At 42.8% G+C, this 24896-nt stretch overlaps 2 protein-coding genes across 4 annotated transcripts in view; one reads left to right on the top strand and one right to left on the bottom strand.

The window, feature by feature from the left end:
* Positions 1-15570, bottom strand: part of KDM1B (lysine demethylase 1B) — a 75280-nt gene extending 59710 nt beyond the window's left edge. For 2 of the 3 annotated variants that reach the window (XM_088475843.1, XM_088475846.1), the window contains exons 1-7: positions 15489-15570; positions 14564-14657; positions 12795-12922; positions 9717-9806; positions 9528-9639; positions 9025-9141; positions 730-768 (exon numbers count right to left, since the gene is read on the bottom strand). In XM_088475843.1, coding sequence (XP_088331969.1) covers positions 730-768; positions 9025-9141; positions 9528-9639; positions 9717-9806; positions 12795-12922; positions 14564-14650 — 573 coding nt within the window. In that variant the 5' untranslated portion in view covers positions 14651-14657; positions 15489-15570. Of the gene's footprint in view, positions 1-729; positions 769-9024; positions 9142-9527; positions 9640-9716; positions 9807-12794; positions 12923-14563; positions 14658-15257; positions 15433-15488 lie in introns of those variants that run through there. The other variant, XM_088475845.1, reaches the window with a different exon arrangement.
* A 104-nt stretch (positions 15571-15674) lies between these two features.
* Positions 15675-24896, top strand: part of TPMT (thiopurine S-methyltransferase) — a 101952-nt gene continuing 92730 nt past the window's right edge. The window contains exon 1 of the mRNA XM_088475840.1: positions 15675-15785. The gene's annotated coding sequence lies outside the window, so the exon portion shown is untranslated. The remainder of the gene's footprint in view (positions 15786-24896) is intronic.

Raw genomic sequence — 24896 nt, 5'->3', positions numbered from 1 at the left:
CAGCGGCAGCCACCCTCATGCAGGAGGATAGGAGCCGCTGCTGTCTTCAAGTCACCTTGGAGTTCTGTGACCCAGTGACTTCATGCATTAATGTGATGGATTCCAGTCAAAAGATCTACACTAAAAAGATAGACAATGCCTACATCGACACCAAATGATAGGCAGTCAATAGGTAGATAGGGGCAAAAGGTCGACATTGTCAACAGGTTGACGCAAAAATGGTCAACTTTTTTTAGGGTTAGGCTCTACTGGAGGGTTAGGTTAGGCTCTAGGAGGGATAGTTACAGTTAGGCACTTACCCCGACAGTTAGGGTTAGGCACTTACAAGAGCATTAGGCACTAGGAGGGACAGCTAGTGATAGGCACTTACCCTAACAGTTAGGGTTAGGCAGCAAGGGAGGGGGAAAGTCACTAAGGGAAGGGTTAGGGTCAGGGTGAAGATTGGGGTTAGAAAAAAGAAAAAAAAAAAAAATGTGACTATCATTTTTGTGTCTATCTTTTGTACCTGTCGACCTTTTGACCCTGTCTACCTATTGACATTTGGTATCTAGGCATTGTCTATCTTTATACCAAACCCAATGTGACACAGAATTCCACAGGAACATACATATTTATTATTCCACATAATGAAAACAGCCATCCATTTTGCTGAAAAGAAAAAATACTAGAGAACGTGGTTTATAATATATAAATCAAATCATTATTATTTTTCATTTCATCTTTACTTACCAGATCCTCTGGCATAGAACAATGGTCTGACCCTTCAGCCTGTCAGAAAATATAAATTATAATTAAAACACATACACACATATACATATATACATACATATACACACACACACACACACACACATATACACACACACACACAGCGGGTAAAATAAGTATTGAACACATCCACATTTTTCTCAATAAATATATTTGTGATGACATTTTCACCTACTGTCAGCAACAACCCATGCAAAGAAATCAAACTATAGATATCCATAAATTTTGTTTGTAATAATGTAAAATGATACAGGGAGTATAGAACACATGAAGAAAGGGAGGCGAAAAAAGGAATGGAAAGCCAAGACACCAGCTGAAATCTATCAGTAATTAGAAAGCAATCCTGCCCCTTTTCAGTGCAAATTAATATAAGCTGGTTCAGTCCCAACTGATGGCCTATAAGAAAGGTGTCTCATTACCAGGGTGTCACACAAGAAACATCTCATGATGGGTAAAAGCAAAGAGCTTTCTCAAGACCTTCGCAACCTTATTGTTGCAAAACATACTGATGGCATTGGTTACAGAAGTATTTATAACTTCTGAATGTTCCAGAGAGCACTGTTGGGGCCATAATCCAGAAGTGGAAAGAACATCATTTCACCATAAACCGGCCACGACCAGGTGCTCCTCGCAAGATTTCTGACAGAGGAGTATAAAGGATTATCAGAAGAGTTGTCCAAGAGTCAAGGACCTCTTGTGAAGAGCTTCGAAAAGACTTGGGATTAGCAGGTACAATTGTTTCAAAGAAACCAATAAGTAATGCACTCAACCGCCATGGCCTGCATGCACGCTCTCCACATGCAAGACTCCATTGCTGAAGAAAAAGCATGTTGAAGCTCATTTAAAGTTTGCTGCACAACATTTGGACAGGCCTGTGAAATACTCAGAGAATATAGTCTGGTCAGATGAGACCAAAATTGAACTCTTTGGATGCCATAATATACACCATGTTTGGAAGAGAAATGGCACTGCACATCACTCTAAAAACACCATACCAACAGTGAAGTTTGGAGGTGGGAGGTGTGGTTCTGCTTTTCAGCATACGGTACTGGCATACTTCATGTGATTGAAGGAAGGATTAATGGAAAAATGTACTGAGGCATAAATCTCTGCTGCCATCTACCAGGATGCTGAAGATGAAACAAGGGTGGACATTTCAGCAAGCTAATGACCCCAAACACACAGCCAAGGACACTCTCAATTCGTTTCAGAGAAAGAAAATAAAGCTGCTAGAATGGCCCAGCCAATCACCTGACTTGAATCCAATTGATCTTTAGTTCTTTCCATAGATTTTCAGAGTTCATAGAAGAAGCCCACGGAACCTTCAAGATTTGTGGTTTGTGTGGAAGAATGGGCCAAAATCACACCTGAGCAATGCATGCGACTAGTTTCTCCATACAGGAGGAGTCTTGAAGCCGTCATTACCAACAAAGGCTTATGTATGAAGTATTAAACAAATTTTAGTAAGCGTGTTCAATAGTTTTTCCCTGTGTCATTTCACGTTGCACACAACTTAATTTATGGACATCTATGGTGTGATTTATTTGCATGTGTGGATTGCATGGGTTGTTGCTGACATTTGGTGAAACTTTCATTACAATAGCCCCATTACAAATATATTTACTGAGAAAAATGTTGGTGTTCAATATTATCTATCTATTTATATATATATATATATATATATATATATATATATATATATACACATACACATACACACACACACACATATACACGCACACACACACACAGTCAGGTGCATAAATATTGGTACATTGACAGAATTTTCATATTTAGGCCTCTATTCACCACCACAATGGCTTTGAAATGAAACAAACAAGATATGCTTTAACTGCAGACTTTCAGACTTAATATGAAGGTAATTACATCCAAATAAGGTGAACTGTATAGGAATTACAACGGTTTCTATATGTGCCTCCCACTTTTTATGGGGCCAAAAGTAATGGGACTATCAACTCAAAAGCTATTATTTCATGGACAGGTGTGGGCTATTCCCTCGTTATTTCATTATCAATTAAGCAGGTAAAAGGTCTGGAGTTGATTCTAGGTGTGACATTTGCATTTGGAATCAGTTGCTGTCGACTCTCAATATGAGATCCAAAGAGCTGCCACTATCAGTGAAGCAAGCCATCATTAGGCTGAAAAATCAAAACAAACCCATCAGAGAGATAGCAAAAACATTAGGTGTGGCCAAATCAACTGTTTGGAACATTCTTAAAAAGAAAGAACGCACCGGAGAGCTCAGCGACACCAAAAGACCCGAAGACCACGGAAAACAACTGTGGTGTATGACAGAAGAATTATTTCCCTGGTGCAGAAAAACCCCTTCACAACAGTTGGCCAAATCAAGAACACTCTCCAGGAGGTAGGTGTATATGTGTCAAAGTCAACAATCAAGAGAAGACTTCACAAGAGTGAATATAGAGGGTTCACCACAAGATGTAAACCATTGGTGAGCCACAAAAACAAGAAGACCAGATTAGAGTTTGCCAAACAACATCTAAAACAGCCATTACAGTTCTGGAACAACATCCTATGGACAGATGAGACAAAGATCAACTTGTACCAGAGTGATGGGAAGAGAAGAGTATGGAGAAGGAAAGGAACTGCTCATGATCCAAAACATACCACCTCATCAGTGAAGCATGGTGGTGGTAGTGTCATGGCGTGGGCATGTATGGCTGCCAATGGAACTGGTTCCCTTGTATTTATTGATGATGTGACTGCTGACAAAAGCAGCAGAAAGAATTCTGAAGTGTTTTGGGCAATATTATATGCTCATATTCAGTCAAATGCTTCAGAACTCATTGGACGGCGCTTCACAATGCAGATGGACAATGACCTGAAGCATACTGCAAAAGCAACCAAAGAGTTTTTTAAGACTAAAAAGTGGAATGTTATGCAATGGCCAAGTCAATCCCCTGACCTGATTCCGATTGAGCATGCATTTCACTTGATGAAGACAAAACTGAAGGGAAAATGCCCCAAGAACAAGCAGGAACTGAAGACATTTGCAGTAGAGGCCTGGCAGAACATCATCATGGATGAAACCCAGCATCTGGTGATGTCTATGCATTCCAGACTTCAGGCTGTAATTGCCTGCAAAGGATTTGCAACAAAGTATTAAAAAGTGAAAGTTAGATTTAGAATTGTTTAGTTTGTCCCATTACTTTTGGCCCCTTAAAAAGTGGGAGGCACATATAGAAACCGTTGTAATTCCTACACCGTTCACCTGATTTGGATGTAATTATCCTCAAATTAAATCTGAAAGTCTGCAGTTAAAGCACATCTTGTTTGTTTCATTTCAATGCCATTGTGGTGGTGAATAAAGGCCAAAATATGAAAATTCTGTCAATGTCCCAATATTTATGCACCTGACTGTATATATGCAAGCAATCAAAATAAAGAAGAAGGCACTCACCAAAAATCTATAAAGTCAAAAGTCTGCTGTTTCTATTGGATGTCTTGACAAAGGTCTGGATGGACCGAAACATCGACCTGTTTTTTTGCAACATGAGAGTTTATTCCTATAAAAGAACTTTTGAATTAATGGATTTTTGGTGAGTGCCTTCTTCTTTATTTTGATTATATTGATGTGGACTCCCCCTCTGTCGTGCCCCCTGACTATTGGATATAACTTAAGATGTGAGTGCAGAATTTTTTTTTCTGGAATATTATATATATATATATATATATATATATATATATATATACACACACACACACACACACACACACACACACACACACACACACACACACATATATATATATATATAAACATACATACACACACAAACATTCTTAGATGCAAACTCCGAAAAGCTAGAAAAACATGGTGAACCTGTTGGTAAACAGATGACCTAACCGGCACTGGTAGACTGGCTGCCACGGAAAAACAGGCCCTGTAAGTTCAGCAGGTAGCTGCCCCGCCAGGAAAACGTGGATAGAAGACACCAAAGGACTACTCCCAGTGGAAAGAAACCAGCATAAATCAGCTTCACAATGGAAGAAAAAAAGACTGCATCCTGCGTTATTTGTGGTCAAGATTACAGTATACCAGCCTTGCCTATAAGTAAACCCACATGTGATCAACACGGGGCCCAGACCTGTCCTGTGGTCAACCTGGGCCAGGACACCTGTCTTATTTAACCTGGTAAATCCGAGGTCAACCAGAGCTACCAGGCTGACACGGACTTCAATGTGGATACCCAATCTGCAGAGGCCAAACTCCAAGACATCTACTACAACAAACAGAGGCCCTGATTCAGAGCCGAACGCTCTGACAGAGCACTCGCTCTGAATCAGGGCGTTTTTTTTTTTTTCTTATGAAGCGACCTCCTGGCCGCTCGCATTGCTGTGGGTTGCCACCCACAGCTAATGCGAGCGGCCAGGATGATGGTCGTGTTGGTCAAGACCATCGCGACCATCGGGCTTGTGACGAGACCCTTGTGGTAGGGTCTCATGGCCGCAAGCCCCAGAGAGCTTTCGGCTCAAACAGAGCTGAAAGCTCTCCCACTGACGTCACTTGTGAGGTCAGTGGGGCCGCCCCCAAACGGTAGGCGTTCTCATTGGAACGCCTCCATCTGGGCAGCCACCCCCCGGCCCGCACACCAAAGGGGGCATGCTGTCACCCAACATCGACAGCACGCCCCCTTTGGTGCGAGACCCGGAGCGACGGATTACCTGTCGCTATCCGGGTCTTGCGCATGCGCACGACGGAGCTGCATGCGCTCTGGGCCACCATCGACCCGGTTGCGAGCGCTCAGCGCTTGCAACCGGGTCTGAAACAGGCCCAGAGTCTCCCAAATAACAGAGTACCGACACCTACAACGTCGGGCCACCTAGAAAACATGAGCAAAAAGAGTTCAAGTCTCTGACAGAAGCAGCTTAAAAAATATAGTAAATCAGAGAGAAAACAATATGGAGAAGCCAGAATTCCAATGGATTCAGCCCACCCTACAGCCGCCCCAGCAAAGGCAAGTTCAAGCCCATCGGACCAAGACCAGGCTACAGCCTCAAGGATGAGAAATTAAAGGGAACGGACTGCAAGCAGACCACTGCGAGGACTAAACCAAGGAGGCAGGAAACTGCACCTGACCGTCACACAGAATAAGCATCCCGAGAAGCCTACGTCAGGGAGTCCCCAAAACATAAGGCATGTAAGCGGCACGCACGCCCAGTAAGAGAAATTGGGCCCAGAACGATTCGAACTCACAATTTGTACCACAAATGCTGAGGATACACTCCCTTAGCCATCCAGACGGCAATGTCGCAACAAAAGGTAGTCCGACTCATGAACTCCTTCTTAAAATAAAGAGAAAAACACAAAACCATAGGTCAGGTCACAGGTTCAGTATGCTCCTAATACCCCAATGAAGGCAACACGAACAGCAGCCGAAACCCAGTGCGTAAGTCCACGTGGGTAAGCCTCGGTACCAAAGCAATGTAGAGCGGAGATTTCGACCCCCAAATCAGCAACCCTTGGTAACGATGAACCACAGCGGCCAGTGCTAGCCACATTGCTGGTCCTAGACCAGAGTAGGAACAACTAGCCCATCTAGAGGACCAACTCCAGAAAATACCAAGGCAAGGGCTAACGTAGTCTCCACAGAAACTAGCCCCGAGACTGAACAAGGAAGTGGACATCCAGAAGGAAAGTTAACAATTCCTGTAGCTGACGAGAAGCCTTGGAAAACGCGAGTTAAGTATAGCTGAGCATACCGTGGAGAACAAGAACAGACATGAGAACAAGCTTGTAAAGGAGCTGCAAGATGTGCGACTCTGACTTTTCCCAACAGATAAATGGACGGTGGAGTCGCTGTGAGACACCCTGTCTCGCCATCCTGTTGGAAGAAAAGCTCAAAACAGATGTACAAGACGTTCCCGGGCCCTCTCATTAGAACCCATGGGGCAAGTTGAAAAACACCCCCACAGAGGTGCAGCAAAGCAAGCTAGAAGTCCTGAAAGAAGTCCGTAGCTCATCTATCTCAGCTTCCCCAAGAGGACCTTACAGGCAGTGGCCCTGCTGCTGTCCAACGTGATCTACTAACTAGGAAACAATCACCACTGTAAACTAGTCGCAGCGCTAGTACCTCCATTAAAAGGACTTAAAACCCGCTACAGGGATTACCATTCATGAAAAGGATGAATACCTAGAACTTGTAGACTAGGCGCAGACACTAGTAGGGTAGTATTTCCACTCCCCGTAAGCACGGCTAGATCCCATTTGTCCACTAGAAGCTGAAAGACTTCTGGAAGTAGAGACCATTTTCCTGCCAGCACCCCACCCTTGGAGGCTTGCGTCCGTGGTGAGGAGAGCCCAGTCCGGGAGGACCCTTGTTCAAATGGGAAGTCTGTAGCCACCAGGCTAGGGACAGGCGAACCTATAGGGGAGGCGCATCATCTGGGATTTGAGCAGATGGGGTAGCCCATTCCACCTGGAAAGGATCAGGTGTTGTAGGGGCCTGGAGTAAAACTGGGCGAAAGCCACCATGTTGAAGGTGGACACCATTGATCCCAAGGCCTGCATTGCAGAGTGAATTGACACTCGGCGAATGTGCAGCAGTCTGCGTAGTCTGTGCTGGATTGCTGAAATCTTGTCCGCCGTTAGGAAGATTCTCTGAACTCGAGAGACCAGGAGGGCCTCAAATGTACCATCCTTTGAGAAGGTGTTAGGGAAGATTTTTTTTCAGTTGATCAGCCAACCGTGCCTTTGAAGAAAGGCAATGGTTACCTGCAGATTGGTGGTGAAGAGTCTCTGGGGAGCTGGCCAACAGCAAGAGATCATCCAAGTATGGGAGCAGTCTGATCCCTTGCCGACGAATAGATGCTGCCGTAACTGCCATGATCTTGGTAAAGAGCCAGGGGGGGGGGGGGGGGGGGGTAATCATTGAAAGACCGAATGGCAGAGCCTGAATTTGGCAATGTTGCTATAGTATAGCAAACCGGAGATATTGTTGAGGAGAAGGCGCTATAGGCAAGGTAAGCATCCTGAATGTCCAGAGATACCATAAATCCCCAGGCTCCATAGCTAGGATAATGGAACGGAGAATTTCTATCGAAACCTGGGCACCCTGATAAGCTTGTTCAGAGATTTGAGGATAAGCAGATGAGACCCATTGGGCTTCTGAACTAAGGGTAGAATAATAGCCCTTGCCCCGTTGTGAGGATAGGACCCAAATTAGTACTCCTGAATTCAGTAAAGACTGAATGGCTTTTTGGAGCAGCAGGGCCTTGGTTGGGTCAGATGGAGGTCCTGTGGGGGGGGTTGCCTCAAGAATGAGGGGGCGTATCCATGGGAGACCACATCCCTACAATCAGTAGCTGGAAGAGGATAAAAGGAACTGAACAGTTTTGGAATTTGAAACCTTTTACCAGGCATATTCCAAGCTTCACTCATGTGATCAGATAGTTGGTCAGAGTGAGGAAACTCTGGTAAAACAACCTTTTGTCGCTTAAAAAGTGTATGTTTATTCTTCTGAGCAGGTTCTTCCTCTTTTATTTTTAGAATAGTTTTAATAGCTCTCACAAGAGCAGGTATATTTAGTTTAGAGTGTGGCTCCTCTTCTCCAGAGAGAGAGAGAGAGAGAGAGAGAAGAGAGAAGAGAGAAGAGAGAAGAAGACAGTAGAGAGATCTGTGTCTTCTGCCTCCCCAGATGATATCTCAATCAGATAACGGTGTGGAATGGGAAGATAGCATAGTACGTTTAATAGGTAAAGGCTTTTCTTTTTGCAGCATTTGCTGAAAAAACGTACAAATATTAGCCAAATTCTGTACTGAGGTAGACAGTACATCTACCCATGGGGAGCCAAAGGATTTGCAGGGAGTACCTGCTGTGGCCATCCCATAGGGGGAGCTACCAAGGGGACTGCTATGTGGTCCGCCAGTTTTGCCAGCATTTGTGAAAAGGCAGCCCAGGGTGGGTCCTGAGGAAGAGACACCAGGGCTGATGGGCCTGGGGCTGTGTAACAATTAATACAGAGACCATCCTGAATGAGGTCCTCTGTGACCAAGCCTGCAGAGCATGGCTTACAGACACCAGAGTAGGAGCAGCATCAGGCTGCATGTTATTCTTTCCTCTGCCAGCAATAGCCACAAGAATAACAAAATACACAGTGAACACCCTGGATAATATGGCACAGTGTAGCGTGCAACCGCGTTATAAAGTATGTGATAGCACATAAACATGCATGAACATGCACATAAAACACTGTCACCACAAAGCCAATTACCTTGAGTGAGTTATTCAGTTTCATGCCACATCTGTATGTTTTTGCCATTTGTATTGTTAGCTGTATCTCCTTTGTCAACTGACGCCATTTCCCACATTCAGGTTTTGTGCATTGTACCTAGAAGTTATGCAATACAAATCAATTGCATGCAAAATATAATAAAATAAAGTGACAGAATATACTAAAATAATTGTACAATAAAGCAAAAAGCAGTTATTTTTTACCTATACATCAGGATGACATCCTTGGCATCCTTTATTCTGACACAAATGTTAATACTGCATTCTTACTGAATAAAAAAACTTTTAATAAGGTGAAATTAATATTCTGTAATCCAAACAATGAATACGGGAGCCATATACAAGCAAGTAGCGTGAGGATGTTTTACACTACCCAAAGTATTTTCTTATCTTATTAGTTACACATAAATTTAATACCAGTTTTATGGTCAATTTAATTTTTAAGGCATTAATTTGTAGAGTTAAGCCAAACAAACATCTTACCCAGTATGGAAGCTGCTGGTCAGCCATGTACGCTTTGGGACTTGGTTCGCTTTTCCCATTACTTGTCCAGATTCGTTTCCAAGAAGAATATATTTCGTAACCATCCTTGTGACTTCAAAGAAAAATTAATTGCACAATTGTATAGTTGTATAAAAGGATTAGAGGAGATAGACAGACAGACGCACCTACCTCCTATAGTAGTGATCAAAGCACTCATTGCAGAAATGCTCCCCACAGGAAAGGTGATACCATCTTGAAGTGTAGCCATTTTTAGCACACCTGAAATCAAAGTATTTAATATTATATTTTCACCTTGGAGTATTTATTCTTTTAAATATACTACCAATGGTTATCACGTTTATTGTCTAGCAATACTTGCAATGTAAATAGTTTTAGAATTCCGTGAAGGTAAGACGTAATCAAATTAAGAGATTTCATGCAGATTGAGAGGTTAAATAACTTTCCTTATGGCTACAGATTATAGTGATCAGTATTAGTGGTCAGTATTATGGACTCAGGGCTTGATTCAGAGATTTACGCTAATGGAATCGCAGCTGCGGTTTCACATGGATAGCAGTTGTGACAATAAAATATGCTAATGTCTTCCAGTGTACAGCCGAGCATAGGGACACCCACTGCAGCATTCTCATATCTATATGATGATGTAAAACAGCGTACACATTGGTACTAACGACGCACATCGAGCAGTCACGCAGCATGTAAGGCAAGTCTGACCAGCCGCAAACATTGCAGCTCTCCTGACACGCAGAGAGGTCTTATGCTGCGTAGGAGAACACAATGGCTAATTTATGCACGCCCACGAAACCGCGTTTAAACAGTCAGACATGACTGCTTTTTTCTAAACCACCCCCCAGTTACCTCCCCCAAACACTGACTACCTGTCACTCACTTTGCGAGTGGTTCCGGTGTACGAGAGTAATTGCAATGCAATCACTGCGCATGTATCGTTCGCACATGCACATTAGGAAAAAGTCGCTCTTTCTGCAAATATATCTGCATTGCACCTATCTCTGAATCAGGCCCTCAGACTTTTATATGTATATAGACAGGATTATGCAATTCTGCAAATACATTTGTATAAATACACCCAATAACGTAACTAAGAACCCCTGAGCCCAGTGCAAAATCTAAGCAGATGCCACACAAGGCAGCACACATATATCCCTTTGGGTGTAGAACAATCCACACGACATGCTGTCAGAAAAAGGTCATAAAACTGTATTTTCACCTTGATGTTGAAGTATTAAAGTGGGAGTGACAGAATACAATGGCTATTAGCTATGTAGTAGTGTTTTATAGAAACAAGACTTAAAAAAAAAAAAAAAAAAAAAAATATAGGATTCTGAAAATATTTTAGATGGCTATTCTGTAAAAGTGGTACATATAAAAAAAAAACAAGTATTTAATGCAAACATTGTTATTGTAAACTGTATTCCGGTTTCTTAAACTGTATTGCTGCCTCACAGTACTTGCGGTCACAAGCATGTTTCCAAGTAGAGCCGTAAAAATGGTGGCTTACAGTTTTTACCCACTTTTTAATGTTAAATAATAATGCCCATTAAACAGATAGATCGATAGATCCATCTTTTTCTTGAATGGATGGAATGTTTTGTTGGTTAAATTCTCATTGTTGACACTATAAGGGCCATATAAAATTAAATGTGAAAAGTGAGGTAATTTTGGGGGAAAACAGCCTGACAACCCCCTAAAGATGCTGTGACATGGGGGTTCACCATGGGTACCCCCTAATAGCCCTGCTGAAGGTATTTTTGGTCTTTAAATGGTCTCAATAGGTGCAGTTTAGCGTCTTTGAAAAAGTGATGAAGAATAGTATTTAGCAAGTTGGTTTTTTTTAATTAGTAGTCCCAGCAAATTTGGGGTACATGAAAATGAGTGCAATCATATTTTAAAGTGGCTAATCTGAACTTTTAAAAATCGTAAAAAAAAAAAAAAAAACACCTGCAGCAACCACCTGCAATATAAAAAAAACAAAAAAACAAAAACACACCTGTGGCATACTTGGGGACCCCCCCTGAGTCTATTTCGCTAATTTAGAAACTTGTCCCCCAACTTTAGTTTTTTCGCCCTTAAAACAAAAGTACTTTTTTGGGGTGTCCTGGGTAACTTTATAATAAAAAATAACAGTTTACCTTTGGGGGACAGTCCAAGGGGTGCTAGGTGGTTTCTGGAAGTATGTACCCCAAAACCCCAATTCTGCACTTTTTTTCAACACCTATTCATAGGTGATACGTTTTCGCAGGGTTCTATCCATTGACTTTCTGCACCAGCGAAAAGTCGGAAGAACTGAATACGGGGATAAGTCCAGATTGGCGAAAATGAAGTAATCGGTGAAAAAGTATCGCCAATAAAGGTTTTTCGCCGGCAATTGAATATGGCCCTAAGTAGTGTTCTTTTCTTTCACGGATTCTAACACTATGCTTATATACTTTTATTGATTTATCTTAAGGCACTAGTGTTTTATTTTAGCATTTTCAGTCCCAATAAAACCTGGTGCAGACTGGGCTTATTGCTGCACTCCCATTTTTCATAAAAAGGTAGGTTTGGATGAGCATGTGATGTATTTATACACTACAATAACTAAATTGTGCATCAACAAATATTGGCTATACGGACTTTAAACAGACAGTAAAGATGGACATGAAAGAAGGTCGACAGGTACAAACGGTCGAAAGTCAAAAGGTCGAAACACAAATGGGTTTTCTTTGTCTTTTTTTAGGGTAAGGGTTAGGCACTTATCCCAACAGTTAGGGTTAGGCACTTACTGGAGGGTTAGGCACCTACCCAGTCTGTTAGGGGTAGGCAACAGGAGGGAGGGTTAGGGTGAACATTAGGGTTAGGAGAAATTAAAAAAAAAAAAGTATTGACCATTTGCATGTCGACCATTTCCACGGTGACCTTCTTCCATGTCGACCTACTGACTGTCTAACATATGATGTCTATCTAGACCAGTGTTGGCTAACCTTGACACTCCAGCTGTGGAACTATAAATCCCAGCATGCCCTGCCACAGTTTTAGCATGCCCTAATAGCAAAACTGTAGCAGTGCATGCTGGGTTATGTAGTTCCAGAACAGCTGGAGTGTCAAGGTTAGCCAACACTGATCTAGACACTGTTGACCTTTTTACTATCTATCTTTTATACCATGATCCAAGTATTGCCACTGTGACAATAACAAACAATCCACGGCAGAAAATTGTTTATCTTCGTCTGACCATGTCCAGCCCACCTTTCAGCGGCACTAGCAAAGCAAACTGGACATGTTGCTGTACATCCTGCCTTCTCGCACTTCCTATATTTCTTTTCAGAGGAATCATCATCATCATCATCAAAACTAGCACTGGTCTTTTTCTTCACCTGATCAAAATAAAATTGGAACAGCATGAACAAGTTTATAACTTTAAGTATGTAATAAAATATATACCCAAAATTAAAATTAAAACTGTCAAATGTGCTTTACAATTTATGTTGAAATGTACAATTACAAAGGTGGATACCAAAAAACATCCTGGCTATAAACATTAGACTATAACATAGCAATTCCCACTAAACTTAGATACAGACATACACTTGGGCGTGTGGAGGGTGTGAGCAGAAAGAAGTGTTGACTGAAGCCTCAGAACTGATGGTAGGTTGATTGCAGGTCTGTAATTGAATAGCTCCAGTCACTTTACCCGGGGAACAGACCACACAGATCAAACCCAGATAAATCCATGGCGAACTAAATCTGCCCCTCACTTTATTAGATCCACCTGTACATATGCTCATTAATTCAAGTATCATCCTAGCCAATCATGTGGCAACAACTTAATGCCTAAAGAATGCAAAAATGGTCAAGGGGTGCAGTTGTTGTTCAAACCAACCACCACAATGGGGAACAAATGTGATCTTAGGGACTTTGACCGTGAAAAATTGTTGGTACCAGATGGGATGGTTGGAGTTTCTCAGAAACTGATAATCATCTGGCATTTTCATAAACACTAGTCTAAATGTTACAAAGAATGGTGAGCAAAGCAAAAAGCATGCAAATCGCGTTAGTTCTGTGGGTGAAAATGACAATGAGAGAGGTTACAACAGAATCGTTCAAGCTAACAATAAGTCGGCAATAGCTCAAGTAAACATGTGTTACAATAGCAGTGTGCAGAATAGAATAGTTAAACATACAGCACATCATATCTTTAATTGGATAGGCTACAGCAGCAGAAGACCACACAAAGTTCCACTCCTGTCTGCGAAGAACAAGAAAATGAGGCTACAATGGGCACAGGCTCACAAAAACTTGAAAAATGGAGATTCGAAAAAGGTCACCTGGTCTGACAAATCCCTTTCAATTGTGACATGCACCTGGTAGGGTCAGAATTTGGTGTAAAAAAATATGACTCCATGAAGCCAACCTGCCTTATGGTTCAGACTGGTGGCATAATGGTGTTGGCACATATTAGACCCCTTGATAACAATTGAGGTTTGCTTAAATGGCACGGCCATCAGGTGTGGTTGCTGACTATGTGCACCCCTTTACTGCCACAGTCTACACATCTTATAATGGCTAATCCCAGCAGAATAATGCTCCATAAAGCACACGTCATATAAATAGGATACCACAAACATAATAATGAGTTCAGTGTACTCTAACGGCCTCCACAGTCACCAGATCTTAATCCTTTAGAGCACTATGGGATGTGGTGTTATGAGAGATTTACAGGATGAATGTGCAGCCAAGAAACCTGCAGCAACTACGCAATTCTCTCTCGTCCGCATGGACCAGAATTTCTATGGAAGTTTTCCAGCAGCTTATTAAATCCTTGCCATGAAGAATTCCGGCTGTTCTAGGGGAAAATGGGTGTCCTACCTAGTACTAGAAAGTTGTACCTAATGAAGTTACCACTTAGCATAGTCAGTGCCCAGTAACTGTGATAAAGAAATCAGTAAAATGGAAAAAGAAACAAGATACAAAACAACAACTTTTCCATATCATGACAGAAAAAGACTGAATGGTACCTGTCGGACAGATGACCGTACAGGGACGTTGTCAGGTGAAGTCTCAGGGATGGCCTTTTTCTTCGCTCTCCCTTTAGTTCCAGACATGGCTCAACTGCAAGAATCATTTTCAAACGTTTTAACGGATATACAAAATAAACTATTTACATTTGTATTTGTAGATGCCCCAAAAAAATAAAATAATGGTCTGTATTGCACTCTGCAGAGCAATCTATACCTAACATGCACAATAGCATAAATACTGTTAATCCAGATTAGTGAGCAACGTAGCCATGTAAGTGGATACCCATTTTGTACTGTTTGGGCACCAAACAAAGCATGACTGAAAACTCACAATTTTGCTAAAAGACATTTTTCAGCCTTTTTACAAACAACTCAATCTGGATTTGTCCTTATTGTGTCACCTTTGAACACCAACATATGTTCATAAATATAACTAACAAAAAAGCATAAGAAACGTGTTCTGCGAGAAGGATTGCAGTAGACCAGGGTGCGCCAGCAGTGCACGGTGCTTACATGCGCAGTATATAAGATTTGCAGTGGTACTAGGTAAAAGTGGTAATGTCAGATCTATAGCCCCCAGCTGTTATGTGACATATAGAGCATGCAGTTTCTTTGTGTTCATTTCTCAACAGTATTGCAACACAAAGCTACACATCAACCCAACATGTTACAGTATAAATCTACCACCTACCCTCACACTAGACACAAGCATACGTGCACTTCCTTTATTTTTTAAAGGGAATTACTACTGGTCATAAAGAGCACCGAAGCTTCATTCATGCAGCAGTAGCACACAGCTTCTAAAGACGGAGACACGTCTGCCCGGCATGCACAGGAGAATTAGACGACTATATACAGGCCCGGCTCTGCCCCTCCTGTCTGCTAGTATAGCGCGAGTGCACAGAGGATCTTCAGTACAGACCTGCAATACGGACAAGAAAGCTCCAGTCCACACACACTGTCGGACTATTAGTAACGCGCATGCGCCGCGACCTTCCTCGTTCTGTTGTTTTTCTTATCGCTGCCTCCTTAGCGTCACACAGCAGCTGAGTGCTGATTGGAAACAAGTAGGAATAAGGGGCGGCCATATTTGTCATGGGCTAGCAGCCAGCGCCATTCGCTTGAGTGAAGGGAAGAGCATAAAACCACTTCAGCAGTAGCGAACGGATTACTGAATACTACGACTGTCTGTTTATACGTTTCAGCTCTGGAATACCTAGTGAGTCATTATTACATTTATTATGAATGAGTATATTTTAGTCTCTTTTATTGACATGTGCATATTTTTTATACCTATAATGTGAAGTTGTATATGATATTTAAAGATTTTAAGAGTTACAAAAGTTTTTTTTATTACTATTATGTTATTACTGTTCACGTTTCTTCTTCATGTCAGTGTGCTGTATAAGGACATTCAAGGTGCAATATGGGATATTTCATAACTAAGCATACTAAATGACTTGTAGGCGAAACATTGTAAGGAAATAAGCAGAGTATAGTGTACTGTAGTAATGCACGTAGGCAGCCTGCACTATTACATGTACTGCATGGGTCGCATATATACAGTGCTTAAAGTGGTCCTAGAGAAGTGGTGGAACGCACCGCCTCCCCTCGGTGCAATGTCAATAAAGGGAAAGCGCGCACCGAAAAAAGGGGCGTGGTCACATAATAGTATTCCCGATACAAATTACGCCACACAGTAGCACATTCTTGATTCACATTACACCACATACAGGGGTATTCAATATGGCAGCGAAAACATCGTTTTTGCGTTAATATCGGAGGTATGACGTCATTATCGCAGCTTTTACTTTTACACCGTATTCAATTTCAAAGAGTTATCGCAGTTTTGAAAAGTCTTTGATAAAAAACGGGGATAACTTTTCACCATTGAATAGGTGTCGAAAAAAAGTGCAGAATTGGGGTTTAGGGGTGCAGGCTTTAAAAAAAATAGCCTGCACCCCTGGGAATGACATTTAAAAAAGAACTGTGTCAAAAAAAGTTTTTTAAAAAAATAGGGACACCTCCAAAAATTAATTTAAAAATTGGGGTGAAAAAAAAAAAATGGGAAAAAATTGTTTAACAATAGGGAAATAGGTTCAGGGCTATTCTGCAAGTATGCGGCAGGTGTTTTCTAGAATAGAATTATAGCGGCAGGTGCACAAATGCAGAATTAAAAAAAATTTACTTTAGGGATTTAAAAATATGCTAGTACCTATTTTCATGTACCCCAAATTTGATGGGACCACTTAAAAAAACGAAAAAAATAACCTAAGTGCTCTTCTGCAACACTTCTTCAATGTCGGGAAAAAAACACCTGCTGCGGCTATTTAAAACCCCGACTTTCAATTAAAGGCTAAAACGGGGGTACCCATAGTGTTCCCCCATGTTTTTACAACTTTAGGGGGGTCTTACAATTTTTTTAAGGAAAAATTCGTAACTTTACGCAAATCCAACTTCGGAGTTTCCCGTTTTCATTAATTTTATATTGAATACGGGGATAAGCGAGAGCGCGCCCGATACTTTAACGCAGGTAGAAACTCCGATATGAGACGTTAACTTCGACAGTGAAGTTAATGTTTCATATTGAATACTCCTCTAAGTCTCTTATTCATGTATGACACACAGCAGTGCCCCTTTTACACAATGCCCACTTCTGTGCCCCTTATACACAATGCCCACAGCAGTAGTGTTCCTTACATGTGGTACCCCTTACACATAATGCCCACTGTAGTGATGCCCCTTATGCAGTGCCCTCAGTAGTGGTGCCTCTTATGCAGTGCCCCCAGTACTGGTAATGCCCCTTACGCAGTGCCCACAGTGGTAGTGCCCTTATGTGGAGTGCCCCTATGCAGTGCCCTCTGTAGTGGTGCCCCCAGTAGTGGTAGTGCCCCTTATGCAGTGGCCACAGTGGTAGTGCCCCTTATGCAGAGCCCACAGTAGTGGTGCCCCTTATGCAGTGCCCCCAGGAGTGGTGCCCCTTATGCAGTGCCCCTAGTAGTAATGCCCCCTGTTGTAGTGCCCCCAATAGTAATGCCCCCAGCAGTATTGCCACCTGAGTAATGCCCCTAGTAATGTCCCCTGAGTAATGCCCCCAATAGTAATCATAGGTTGTAAGCTCCACTGGGGCATGGATTTATGTGAATGACATAAATATTTTCTGCAAAGTGCTGTTTAATATGTATGTGCTATATAAATAACCAGTGGCGTCACGTTGGAGGTGCGGGCCACACCCGGGTGTCACCCGCCGAGGGATGATACCAAAGTGCCAACACCTCAGTGACAGCATTACGTACAGCGCTAGGCTCCTGACACAGTGAGGAAGCCGGCACTGCACACATATTGGTCCCCAGGGGCAGTCCACATTTCCGGGACCCCATAGTGACTAAAACGGTGATTCAGGCCACAAGGTCACTCCCCCTGCCCGTGAGGTCACGCCCCTTTTTGCCAGCACGCGACTACGCCGCGCCCGCTACAATCTTACCCGCACTTGGTATCGCCACGGGGAGGGACACCATTGTATATAACTTAAGAAATAAATATACATATTTGTTCCTGAACTATTTAATTATGTCAAAGATTGTATGTTTGCATAGTGTCTTTATCAGAGGTGTATTAACACCTTGGGTGCTCACCACCCTACCGTCTGCTGGTGGCGCCATCTTTCCAGCTACATTTTTTTTGAAGGTGGTGTGCAGAAGATAGTAATGGCTTTTGACCCAGGGCCATTGCAATCACTTGTGTTGGCTCCATCTTTTCAAAGATATCACCAAAAGATGGTACTGCTGGCAGATTACAGCAGTGGACCTGCTGACCGACACACAGCAGGATCTGTTCTGGGTGCACTGTGTGCAGTCTACGGCCCTCTTACCCAGGGTTTCTGCACTACACACCCTGCACCCATTATAGATACGCCACTGGTCTTTTTATTTGTTTGACTAGTTTTATTACATGTAAACTTAAACATTTACTAGGAATGTCACGTGAAGTACAGCAACAGAAAATGTTTATTCATGGTGACAAGATGACTTCACACATTGCTATGGTAAGGGGAAGGGCCATTAAATCTTTCTGCATACATTCTACAGTATTTATAAAGATTTCCAATTCCGATGTAAACATTTTTACAGAGCTTGCCAATCTTCGTGGTGCAAATCTGTGGGATTTTTTTCAGCCCATTCAGGTAAACTCACCCCTCCCGCTAGCGGTCAGGAGGTTGGTGGACACTGGCACTGCCTCAACTCTGCTATGCAGAGTGCAGTGGTGACTGTGAAGCTGAACATATGCGCGGCTCCAATTTAAAGCAGGGAGGAGGCTGGAAGAGCCCAGAGCTGCCGAAGTGTTGGCTCGCCCCCAGCATGACGTGAAAAGGGGGGCGTGGTATGCGGTCACACCCCCAAAGTAACATACTTCAGGGGACGTGGCCTAGCGTGATCGAGGTCACTCCCCCTTTACGGACACGTAGTATGATTTATAAAGGTCCCTCATATAAATTGTGCAAATTGTTAATTTACTTTTCCACCTGCAGCAAAAATTATATTTTTACTAGCATTTTTATCATTCTAGTAAATACTGTAATAAAGTTTGAATCTGTAACCTATAGCGTGCAATTACTTAATACCCATTTGCACATGCACCTGCTGTCAGGAGCGTTGTCGATGCTAGAGGGAAGTATCCTTTATTGAACCCTCCTACCGCACTTTATGTCAAACATGATCACATTTGACATGCAATGTCACTGGTGCTTTCTTGGTAGTTACTATTCTTAATGCATTAGACATAATTTAGAATATATTTAACTTAAACTTTATAAAAATGTTCTATCAGATATCTCTTGTTTAACTGAAATCAGTAGCCTTCATTTATGAAGTACACTGGCACGGGCAATTTCCTAGATACCACCCTCTGCCCAGCTAGCAGCTCAAACCGCAATAGCAGTAGTTTATAATATGATTTTACTAGAACTGCAGCCACAACATTCAATCTAAAGCTGGGTACACACTAGGTGGACAGGTCGGACTTTCGGCTGACCTATCTGACAATTGGTAAGTGTATACACACCAGGCTTGCCTACCCTCCCGAATTTAGCGGGAGTCTCCCGTTTATTAATTAAGCCTCCCGCTGCCCCGCAAATCATACTACTTCTCCCGGTTTAACAGCCACTCAGTGAAAATCCGTACTGTGCATGCGCAAGTCTGGAAATGCAGGGGGCGGGGCCTAACAGGAGACGTCATGAATGAAGATATGCCAGCACCACTGCGGCGCACCTAGTCCTAGCCCCAGCAGTACCCGGCTGACTCTCTGCCTCTACCAGTTGCTTGCCCCCCTCCTGTCCCAGGCTCCCCTCCACTGCAAATACCCGGTTCCCAGGGGCGGACTCTGCCGGGTTGCAGGGGGGATTGTGCTCACCTGGCTCGCACCATCTTGCACTGCTGTGGGTCACCAGGTATCCAACACAGTAGGTGCATGCAATATTGGACTGTGTGCAGCCCCTGCGGCACTCCATCCATTGTCTGAGCAACAGCAGGGGATTAGGATTGGCTCCACAACCTCCTGACCAAAGACTACAGGAGGCGGGGATTCAAAGTGACAGACTGCTGTTCTTGTCGTGCTGAGTCCTGGCAGCTGCAGCAGAACATGGGGAGGATGTGGGTAGGCAATGTTCTACTGCTGTGGAAGATCCTGAGAGGCTGAGAGAGGAGCACACTTACCCCCTGCAGCTGCCCCACACAGACTCATGTAGCCTAATGAAGGACGGCGCATCCCTGCTTACAGGTACTGACTGACAACTTTATACTCCATTTGTGTGACCCTACTGCTTGTATTAATCCGAGCTGACTTCTGTGTCCCTTCTACTACCCTCACCCAGTCCCTGCTACTACCACTACTACCACCCCACCACTTGATGTCTGTCAGTGCTGCTGCTACTACCTACACCCCCCACAGATTAAATGTATGTCACTTCTACTACCCCCAACCAATCTCTGCTACTGCTACTACTATTAACAGTCCAGGCAGTCATGTGTGTCCCTGCTACTACCCCCACCTGTCACCTGTGTCCCTCTGTCACCTATACACCTGCTACTACACCCATCTGTCACCTATACCCCTGCTACTACACCGATCTGTCACCTGTGTCCCTCTGTCACCTACACCCCTGCTACTACACCCATCTGTCACCTATACCCCTGCTACTACACCCATCTGTCACCTGTGTCCCTCTGTCACCTATGCCCCTGCTACTACACCCATCTGTCACCTATACCCCTGCTACTACACCCTTCTGTCACCTGTGTCCCTCTGTCACCTATACCCCTGCTACTACACCCTTCTGTCACCTGTATCCCTCTGTCACCTATACCCCTGCTACTACACCCATATGTCACCCATACTTCTGCTACTACATCTATCTGTCACCTGCGTCCCTCTGTCACCTACACCCTGCTACCCATATGTCACCTATACCCCTGCTACTACACCCATCTGTCACTTGTGTCCCTCTGTCACCTATACCCCTGCTACTACACCCATCTGTCCCCTATACCCATGCTACTACACCCATCTGTCACCTGTGTCCCTCTGTCACCTATACCCCTTCTACTACACCCATCTGTCACCTATACCCCTGCTACCACCCCATCTGTCACCTGTATCCCATCTACTAACGCCATCTGTCACCTATACTCCTGCTACTAACAACATCTGTCACCTATGTCCTGGCTACTACTGCCATTTGTTATGTGCCCCTGCTACTACCGCCATCTGTCACCAGTGTCCCTGTTACTGCTGCCTTCTGTCACCTGTGCTCCAGCTACTAACCTCCATCCATCACCTGTGTCCCCGATGCTACCTCCATCTGTCATCAGTGTCCCTGTACTACTACTTTTGAAGCTTGTGGGCTAGTACTGTGTGTGTGCCTCCCAGAATAAGATTTGCCAGCCAGCCCCTGGCAGTGTTGTGAGTAGCGGTGGCCACCTAGCAGTGTTGGACAGTGTGCTTGGCGGCGATGGAGGATGCGGCGGCAGCCGCAGGCATGCAGTGGTGGCCCTTCTCTTCTCCCCACTACAGTGGCTACAATATAAAGGAACTGCATTATGGGGTCCATAGTGGCTGGGTGTGGAGTGTCACATGCATTAACTACACTCTGAAACGACACTCACTGACAGCCATTCATTCCTCTCTGGGGACAGGTAATGCCTGTGACACTCAGCACCCACATTCTTACCTTTCTCCTGTTAGCATTTGGGTCTGACAATCTAGTAGTGTAAAAGGAGCCAATCTCTCCTACACTGAGTGGCAAATGATAAGCCCATAGGTGATGGTAGACACGCCCTTTGGGCAGAGCTGGCCACGCCCCCTCTACTTTTATAATCTCCCTGAAACTACTTTTCAAAAGTAGGCAAGTATGATACACACTTACCAATTCGTCTGCCTGATGTGGCAGGCTTGACAGCTCAAATGGGTGGGCATTTAATCGCCCGCCCAGTTGAGCTTTCAATCACCGCCGGGTGCCGCAGCATGTGTTAGGGCAATCAGCGGGTCGCCCGTACACACTAGCAGATGGCCGATATATCTTTCAGATATGTCGCCCATCTGCTGTGCTGCACAGCAGATCAGCTATGTCTATGAACTACGTAATTCACAGTCATATCTGCTGTATACATCTGGTGATGCACTATAGATATATCACCCGTTCAAACAAGCTGCCGATATAGCTATCAGTGTGTACCCAACTTTAGGGATGGAACAGAGCTGTTGCACATTCACAGGGCTGGCCCAGCCTAATTTTTTTGGTAAGTGTGTACAGCCTTGGCCAAAAGTTTTGAGAATGACATAAGTATTGGTTTTCACAAAGTCTGCTGCTTCTATTTTTATGATGGCAATTTGCATAAACTCCAGAATGTCATGAAGAGTGATCAGATGATTTGCAATTAATTGCAAGGTCCCTCTTTGCCATGACAATGTACTTAATCCCAAAAACAATATTTCCACTGTATTTCAGCCCTGCCACAAAAGGACCAGCTGACATCATGTCAGCGATTCTCTCGTTAACACAGGTGAGAGTGTTGATGAGGACAAGGCTGGAGATCACTCTGTCATGCTGACTGAGTTAGAATAACAGACTGGAAGCTTTAAAAGGAGGGTGGAGCTTGAAATCATTGTTCTTCCTCTGTTCACAATGGTTACCTGCAAGGAAACACGTGCAGTCCTCATTGCTTTGCACAAAAAGGGCTTCACAGGCAAGCAAATTGCTGCTAGTAAGATTGCACTAAATCAACCATTTATCGGATCATCAAGAACTTCAAGGAAAGAGATACAATACTTTTGAAGAAGGCTTCAGGGCGCCCAAAAACATCCAGCAAGCGCCAGGACCGTCTCCTAAAGTTGATTGAGCTGCGGGATTGGGGCACCACCAGTGCAGAGCTTGCTCTGGAATGGCAGCAGGCAGGTGTGAGTGCATCTTCACGCACATCATCAGGGACAGACTGATATTCTGGAAAAGGTACAGGGATTGGACTGCTGAGAACTGGAGTAAAGTTATTTTCTCTGATGAATCCCCTTTCAGATTGTTTGGGGCATCTGGAAAAACGTACAAAAGAGGGAGGGGAACAGAGGGGAAAATTGTCGCACAGGTCATATCTAAATCAAAAATTATTAAAGAAATAGAAAAACGATATCAGTCCGCTTATCACTTAATATAAAGCAATTGCTGGATAATTATCTTGATAGCGGTGGTGCTCACTAGAGTAGAGTATTATGGTTTTAGGAAAAAGAAAAAAGAAACTCTGTGATATGAGCACTCTCATATTGTTGTTAATAATTATATATTTTGTAAAATTTAACTTTTATTGCATAATTTTAAAATAAATTCTCTCACAAACAGGCAAAATAAATATAATATATACAAAACACACTTCTCCCATAAATAAATACACAATACTCTCTGATTTAAACAGGGATCTAAAATAAGTAAGCAGTGGTTATCTGACTATACATGTAATGAATAACAATTGTATGTTTCTCAAGAAAAATAATAATAATCAAGGTACCTCTAACAAGTATCCATAATAAGAGTAGTACATATTATTATTAGAAAGTATGCGTACCCTGTTCTGTACACACAAGGCGAGATATTAGAACAGATATAATTGCACATAAAGCCTACATAGCTAATGATCGTTTGTCCCCATGATCAAGAATAGTTATAGTCAAAAGTATTAGGTAAGGATGGTCAGGGCAGAGAAACTGCTAGATTAGATTCTACTGCTCCCCACCTGTGCATATAGGCTATCTATGAGGAGTGAGAGATCTCTTAAAAAGCAGGTTGCCCTTAGAAACAACAGAGTAACAGTGATGTTGCTCAGGTTTTCGTTTCTGCTGTTGACGGTTTTACAAAACTGCATAGGACCCTCAATGAGAGAATTACTCACCCTGAGATTATCAGCAGTTAATAGAGAGATACACAGACAGTATTAAAATTGTGGTTTGTCAAATAACTACTGGTCTTTACAAATTCATTACAAACCAAATTCTATTTAAATATTGCTACAAATGGTAATACAATTCAATCATGCCCATTATCTAATCTGATACCTAGTTGTAAAAAGGAGACAGAGTAGATAAGACACAATCTATCCTAGCAATATTAGTGGGAATATTGTAACTATCTGATCATACAATGTTACTGGCCTGATAGCGTTTTATTCCACTTCATGTCTCCTCAGAGATACATTAGTTATGTATCAATTCTTAGGTATAAGAAATACTGTTGTGTCAAAAGAAGGTATTGATACTATTACTCGTGTGTGTGTTGAGTGTATACAGCTGGAAAAACCACTCAGCCAGATTAGTGCCCTTCACTCTATACACATACACCTGTAGATAATAGCTGATGCAATTTTTTCTTTGATGATCTATGTAAATCAAATTACCATTGTCAGAACAAATGGTAATAGTACATGATAATCATATCAAGTGCACAAGACACCTTTGTAACTATGGTTAATCCTCAACATAGATAATGCATTAAGTTAACTGATGAAAGTCGGCAATGTGACTTTAATTGAGTATAGCAGTTTTCATAAATAAGTAATTGAATCGTTCAAAGTAATAAGTAGTCAATATACATAACAAAAATTCATTGCATGTCTGTTATGACAAACTTCAGGCTGCTATTATATGCAAACATTTCGAAATAGAAATATCAAATGCTGGCTAATACAGACAAATTCTCATACCTGATGTATTTTATATATGTAAATGACCGCAAAGTCCATAAACATAAATAGTGCAAATTCTGAAAACCGCTTACATAAACTGCCTGCCTTTA

The sequence above is a fragment of the Taudactylus pleione genome, unplaced genomic scaffold, assembly GCF_031769625.1.
Source record: "Taudactylus pleione unplaced genomic scaffold, aTauple2 ptg000179l, whole genome shotgun sequence".
In the NCBI taxonomy this organism is placed as follows: Eukaryota; Metazoa; Chordata; class Amphibia; order Anura; family Myobatrachidae; genus Taudactylus; species Taudactylus pleione.
This window is presented reverse-complemented; position numbering and strand designations above follow the sequence as displayed.